This window comes from Rosa rugosa, chromosome 2 (assembly GCF_958449725.1).
Source record: "Rosa rugosa chromosome 2, drRosRugo1.1, whole genome shotgun sequence".
NCBI lineage: Eukaryota > Viridiplantae > Streptophyta > Magnoliopsida > Rosales > Rosaceae > Rosa > Rosa rugosa.
In genome coordinates, this window is record NC_084821.1 from 58387462 (window position 1) to 58388533 (window position 1072).

General features: G+C 49.3%; 1 protein-coding gene across 1 annotated transcript; it reads left to right on the forward strand.

The window, feature by feature from the left end:
- Nucleotides 1-130: 130 nt before the first annotated feature.
- On the forward strand, nucleotides 131-1072 carry LOC133731143 (probable purine permease 4; the record flags this gene model as incomplete). Its single annotated transcript, XM_062158588.1, has 1 exon — nucleotides 131-1072. A coding segment is annotated over one exon (942 nt), but the record flags the coding sequence as incomplete, so codon positions are not given.

Consider the following 1072-nt stretch of genomic DNA (forward strand, 5'->3'; position numbering starts at 1 on the left):
AATCATTCTATAATCTCATTTTTTCTTAAATTGAGAGATTCATCCCCCTCTCTCTTTCTAGGTCCACATTCCTAAAAACCCATCATCTCCATCCTCTCCTCACCTTCTACACCTATCTTCTAAACTCTAATCACCATTAACGGCCATATTATCCCAACCCATAAAGGAATTCTCCCATTACCCACAAGCTGCTAATAATGCCCCCATCCGCCGATATGACCCCCCACACTCCCAAAAAAAAGGCTCTCTCCCCTTGTTGGTGATGAACTACCTCCTCCTCTTTGTTGGCTCCGTCTCAGCCACTCTCCTCTCCAAATACCATTTCATTCATAAAGGCTCAAGCATTTGGGTCGCTACATGGGTTCAGTGTGCTGGCTTTCCTCTTCTTCTCCCCCCAATTATCCTCCCTTATTTCCTCAACCTCACCACCAGAAGACACTTCACCCAATTCACCTCCAAAATCTTCTCCATCTCCATCTTCGTGGGCCTTATGTTGGGCCTCAACAACCTCCTGTTCTCCGTCGGCAACTCCAACCTCCCGGTCTCCACCTCTTCCCTCCTTCTCTCCTCCCAACTCGTCTTCAACCTCCTCCTCTTCGTACTCATCGTCAAACAGAAGGTCACATTCTCCAACCTTAACTGCGTCATCCTCCTAACCGTCAGCTCAATCCTCTTAGCCCTTGGCTCGAGCCACGACAAGCCTCCCGGTCTGACACGTGGAAAATACTTCTTCGGATTCTTCTCCACCATCGGCGCCGGCTTGCTCTTCGCTCTCTACCTCCCCATCATGGAAAAAGTCTACAGAAAAGTCGCGACGATGGAGGCGGTGATGGAGGCCGCCGCGACGGCGTTGTCGACGGCGTTGATGGTGTGGAACGGTGCGTTTGGTGGCATGGTGAGGGAGGGGAGGGAGGTGTTTGAAGTTGGGGCCCTGAAGGAATTCTTCCAGAAAGGTTATTATAAGACAAGTTCAAGTGAGACAATGAGGTCAAAGAAGAAAAGCTTTGGGGAATCTCTCCTGAAAGGTGGTTGTGTGAGAGATCAAGAGTTTCCAACTTGCTTAAGTTTCTGA